This window comes from Myotis lucifugus, unplaced genomic scaffold (genome assembly GCF_000147115.1).
Source record: "Myotis lucifugus unplaced genomic scaffold, Myoluc2.0 scaffold_10589, whole genome shotgun sequence".
Taxonomy (NCBI): domain Eukaryota; kingdom Metazoa; phylum Chordata; class Mammalia; order Chiroptera; family Vespertilionidae; genus Myotis; species Myotis lucifugus.
The window spans coordinates 1-5,671 of NW_005881637.1; the positions used below are offsets into that span (position 1 = coordinate 1).

General features: G+C 42.0%; 1 protein-coding gene across 1 annotated transcript; it reads left to right on the forward strand.

The window, feature by feature from the left end:
* The first annotated feature begins 86 nt into the window (after positions 1-86).
* On the forward strand, positions 87-3,297 carry LOC102420022 (protein ELYS-like). Its single transcript, XM_006109499.3, has 2 exons — positions 87-614; positions 2,882-3,297. Exons 1-2 carry the CDS (start codon positions 494-496, stop codon positions 3,148-3,150), a joined length of 390 nt encoding a protein of 129 aa, XP_006109561.2. The 5' UTR covers positions 87-493; the 3' UTR covers positions 3,151-3,297.
* Positions 3,298-5,671: the final 2,374 nt, after the last annotated feature.

Genomic DNA, 5,671 nt, shown 5'->3' on the forward strand with positions numbered 1-5,671 from the left:
GGTCATTCAGGAATCTAGTCTTCTATATATATGGTCATGAAACATAATTTTAGATTTTTTCTATCTAGTTAAAGATGTGTTACTGTGGATTTGGACTTTTTTTTTTTCTCTTGGACTTTCCCCCCTTTTATCATAGCAGTAATTTTTCTAAAATGTATATTAGTATTTTTTTGTGTGTGTGAAGTATTCTTTGAGAGTCAGGCAATAAGATTAATTGCATTGACCCAGTTTTCAAAGAATCTAGGGACTCATATATGTCCTTGGGACATCTGGCTTAACGAATCTTTATTCTGCTAAGTCTGTTTGGGAAATACTTCTTAGGAGAGAATACCTCAGATCCAGAAGCACATTAATATGTATTTTTTATAATCATACTTTAGTGTTAGGTTTTTTATTTTTGATAGCTTTTCTTTTTCTCCTGGTTAGAGATAAACAAGTGTATTATGATAGAAATATCATGGAAATATCTTTTTGAAACATTTACAGTGAAAGTATGCAAGACTTAGCAGCACAAGTGACGAGCGGTCTTCTGCAGTTCCCAGAAGTGACTATTGAAGCCCTGGGAGAAGATGAAATCACATTAGAATCTGTACTTCGTGGAAAGTTTGCTGCAGGTAATGTTGCTGAAAGTTTGCAAATTTGATTGATTTGTAAGATAAGTAATAAGTATCTATTGCAATTTCTTTAATGGGGATGAGAAAAAAAGCATATCCTGGTTAGAGTGGTCTTAAGTAAATACATAACATCCGTGACTACACATATAGCCGTATCTACATACTCTGGAACACATTTTCAGTGACTCGGGAGGGAGTGTAGTTTATTTTTCTTCATTAAAAATACCGCATATTTAATATCTTTTAGTATTGAGTATCTACATTTGGAAAGTAGAAATAATACACAGCTGGTTTTTCTTTATAATTAGTAAGTTTTTTTGGTGAGCTTGGATTAGAACCTAAACAGTCTTATGAATAAAGCAATTCTGAATTTTAGGGCCCTGTGGGAGACAAAATATTAGTTTTGTAATTCCATAAATCTGAACAAGATCTCAATATATATGGTTTGGATTATATAATACAGAAAATCATACCCAAAAAGCCATTATATTATGAATTTCAGCTTAGTGAAAGACACTGCAGAATACATTTTTTAAAATGATTTTATTGATTTTAGAGACAGGAAGGGGGAGAGAGAAACATCTATTGGCTGCCTCCTACCGGGAATCAAGCCTACAACCTGAGTGTGTGCCCTGACCGGGAATGGAACCGGTGACTTTTCAGTGCATGGGACAGCGCTCAGCCAGCTGAGCCGCACTGGCCAGGGCCGCAGAAGACTTTTCTGAAAGGGAATATCACAGCCCTCCTTCCTAGGAGAAAGAGAAGCGAAACATTTGTATTGGTCATTTAGCTATTTACAGTGCTATTCTCTTGAACAGTACTTACTGTAACAACTTTTCACTGAGGTAAATAGTAGACTTTTCTAAGTAATTACTATTGTGTGTAGCTGAGAATCAAATAAGAGACCTGTTCTAAGTTATTAGATAGCAGGTGGTAAATATGAGCTTTGAACCCATGCCTTCTATGTCCCCACTGTGCCATACTACTTCCTTAAACTATTTAGCCTCCCCTCAGCTATAATCTAGTATATCCAACTATCTATCTACTTAGATGCATGAGAGACATCAAAAATTTAGTAATAAAAGTTACTACCGTCCATCTAGCAGCTCAAGGAAAAATTCAGGGTCTGTTTTTTATTCTTCTGTTTTACTTACCTCCCATATCTTATTCATCAGCAAGCAGGTCTTTTAGTACTGACTCTAAGATGAATCTTCAGTCAATCAACTTTTCCCAATTATTGATCACCAACCAAGCATAGGTATCATTTCCCCACTTCTTTATGCTTCCCCCTTACTGTCCATTCTCTGCTTAACAGCTAGAGTAACATTTGTTTCATTTTATTTACTTTTAAATATATTTTTATTGATTTCAGAGAAGAAGGGAGAGGGGGAGTTTGATAGAAACATCAATGATGAGAGAGAATCATTGATCGGCTGCCTCCTGCACATCCCCTACTGGGGATCCAGCCCGTAACCCAGGCATGTGTTTTGACTGGGAATCGAATCTTGACCTCCTGGTTCATAGGTCAATGCTCATCCATTGCACCATGCCAGCACATTTAAAAACAGAAATCAGATTGTCACTGTCCTGCTTAATACCCTCTAGTTACTTTAAATTGCATGAAGAGTAAAATCCACACATGACTAGAAGGGCTTCTGATAGATACTTCCTTTTGTTATGCTACTTAGGTCTTGTCTTCTCAGTTAGATTTTGAATTCTTCTGGAATAGAGTCACATGTTATATTTTAGAACACTTAGTTTAACTCTTAAGGTATAATGTAGTTAAAATATGAGCTTTGGACTTAAATGGGATCTACTTCTGCCCTGGTATTTAGCTGTTCGTCTTTGGGCAAATTATTTCACTGTATGAAACTTTAGTTGCCTTTTCTCTGTATTGAGGTTCAACAAGGAGTCAATGAGATAATGCATTTAATTGCATAGCATGGTGCCTTTACTGGTTATTTATAATTATTATACTAGAAGCCCAGTGCATGAAATTGGTGCATGGGTAGGGTCCCTAGGCCTGGCTGGCAATCAGGGCCAATTGGGGCCTTCTGGCTGCCAGCTGGGGCCTTCCTTCGTTCTGCGCCGCCCCCTGGTGGTCAGCGCATGTCATGGCAAGCGATCGGTCTCCCAGTTGAACTCCTGTGGGGACAATTTGCATATTAGGCTTTTCTATATATATAGATTATGTATGTAAAAGTTTTTAGTTTTGTTGTACACATATAATATTAAAATAAGCAACATGTTTGCTTTTTTTCTTCCAGGGAAAAATGGACTTGCTTACTTGACTTGTGGCCCACAGCTTGAGGTAGTGCACTCTATAACAGGAGAGCGGTTGTCTGCGTATAGATTCAGTGGACTGAGTGACGAGTCACCTATCATCCTCGCTGTGAAAGAGTTCTCTTGGCAGAAGAGAAGCGGATTGTTGATTGGACTGGAAGATGCAGAAGGGAGTGTCCTCTGTCTCTATGACCTGGGCATATCCCGAGTGGTTAAAGCAGTCGTTCTTCCTGGAAGGGTAGGTACAGTGTAAGATGTGTGGACATCTTGTTTCAAAACTGAGCCCCTGCTGATTACAGTGACAACGGTGCGTTTACTCAGTGTACTTCTAATTGGTTCACTTTATGGAAGTATGCTAGTTTTCATTTAAGAGTTCAAAATAAAAAAATTTATAAAAATATTTATTTGGCTTTTTTTCCCTGGTTTGTTTGAGACTACAGTTGACCCTTGAACAATGCAGGGGTTAGGGGCACTGATCCCTCCCCCCCTCGGCACAGGTGAAAATCTGTGCATAACTTTTTTTAAAAAATATATTTTACTGATTTTTCACAGAGAGGAAGGGAGAGGAGGGATAGAGAGTTAGAAACATCAGTGAGAGAGAAACATCGACCAGCTGCCTCCTGCACACCCCCAACTGGTGCCTGCAACCAAGGTACATGCCTTTGACCGGAATCTAACCTGGGACCCTTCAGCCTGCAGGCCGACGCTCCATCCACTGAGCCAAACCGGCTAGGGCTGTGCATAACTTTTGACTCCCCAAAACTTAATAGCCTACCGTTGACTAGAAGCCTTACTGATACAATTAACACCTACTTTGTATATTACATGTATTATATACTGTATTCTTACAATAGTGTAAGCTAGAGAAAAAAAAGAAAGTCATAAGAAAGAGAAAATACATTTATAGTACTGTATGTACTATGAAAAAAAAATCCACATGTAAATGGATCTGTGTGGTTCAAACCTGTGTTGTTCAAGAGTCAACTACATAGTCTTGGAGCAATATGGAAAACATGCCTTTGTTATTATTTAAGATTTGAGGAATGTATTTAAATAGTGGACTCATTTATAGTCACCATTTCTTAACTGTAGTGTCTATATGCCCTCCATATGCCAGACATTTTACCCAGTAGTAATTATAGAAGTACTTTGAATTTGGTTTGTTCAGCAGGTTTCATACATGATGAAAACCTGTATACACTTAACAAATGCACACACACATCCACAAATACAAAGTTATGGAAGAATAGAATTCTTCCTATACCTGGTGTGAAAAAAGTATACACTGAGATATACATAAAAATGTGTGTATGTATATGTAATGTATATAGTCATAGAATAGTTTTTAAAGTTAAAAGGGAACTTAATGACAAAATGTGTTTTTACAGTTGAGGAAACTGACCTTGTAGGCCATTGATGGCGAACCTATGACACGCGTGTCAGAGGTGACACACGAACTCATTTTTTTGGTTGATTTTTCTTTGTTAAATGACGTTTAAATATCTACACTAATAAAAGAGAAACATGGTAATTAGCGTACGACCGCTACCCTTTTCATTGGCTAATCAGTGAGTATATGCAAATTAACTGTCAGCCAAGATGGCGGCCGGCAGCCAGGCACTGAAGCGAGCATGAGGCTTGCTTGCTGCGGACTCCAACGTTCCCCGCCTCACTTGCCGGCCTCTCAGCTGCAAGTCTAAGCAACTATGTACTATGTTGCAAATAAGAAGCTAAGCAAAACCCAGCCGGACTGAAAGCCAGGCGGACCGAAACATTGTATCAATGTTTTCAGCAGCGAGGCCTCAGAGCTAAAGCTGGCCAAGAATAAAAAAAAAGAAAAGAAAAGAAAACAAGGAGCGGTTGGAAGCTTTAGTCACTCGCTTCCGGAAAACAGCCCTCAGCCCCTCACCCAGACTGGCCAGGCACCCCAGTGGGGACCCCCACCCTGATCCAGGACACCCTTCAGGGCAAACCAGCCAGCCCCTACCCATGCACCAGGCCTCTATCCTATATAGTAAAAGGGTAATATGCCTCCCGGCACTGGGATCAGCGTGACAGGGGGCAGCGCCCAAACCCCCTGATCGCCCTGCAGCTCTGTGTGTGACAGGGGGCGGGGCCACAACCTCTCTATCCACCCTGCTCTGTTCGTGACAGGGGAAGGCGTCCCAACCCCCTGATCAGCCCTGCTCTGTGCCTGATAGGGGGGAGCTCCCCAATCCCCTGATTGCCCTGCGGCTCTGTTTGACAGGGTGCAGCACACCAACCCCCTGATCGGCCCTGCTCTGTGTGTGACAGGGGGGAGCTCCTCAATCCCCTGATTGGCCCTGCTCTGTGCGTGACAGGGGGTGGCGCCGCAACCTCCCCATCGACCCTGCCTTGAGTGTGACGGGGCGGTGCGCCAACCCCCCAATTGGCCCTACCCTGAGCGTGACTGAGGGTGGCATCGCAACCTCCCGATCCGCCCTGCTCTGTGCATGACGGGGCGGCGCCCCAACTCCCCAATCGGCCCTGCTCTGAGCCTGACCAGGGGCTGCACTTAGGGATTGGGCCTGCCCTGTGCCACCCGGGAGCAGGCCTAAGCCAGCAGGTCGTTATCTCCCAAGGGGTCCCAGACTGCGAGAGGGCACAGGCCGGGCTGGGGGACCCCCCTCCCTAGCCCGCCCCCCCCAGTGCACAAATTTTTGTGCACCGGGCCTCTAGTATAAAATAAATATCAAAAATATAAGTCTTTGTTTTACTATGGTTGCAAATATCAAAAAATTTCTATATGTGAC

Bases quoted from the DNA above. Each gene is read 5' to 3' on its own strand.
- LOC102420022 (XM_006109499.3), top strand. From the start codon at position 494: ATGCAAGACTTAGCAGCACAAGTGACGAGCGGTCTTCTGCAGTTCCCA. The intron at 615-2,881 runs GTAATGTTGCTG...TTTTTCTTCCAG, and splicing joins TCGTGGAAAGTTTGCTGCAG to GGAAAAATGGACTTGCTTAC.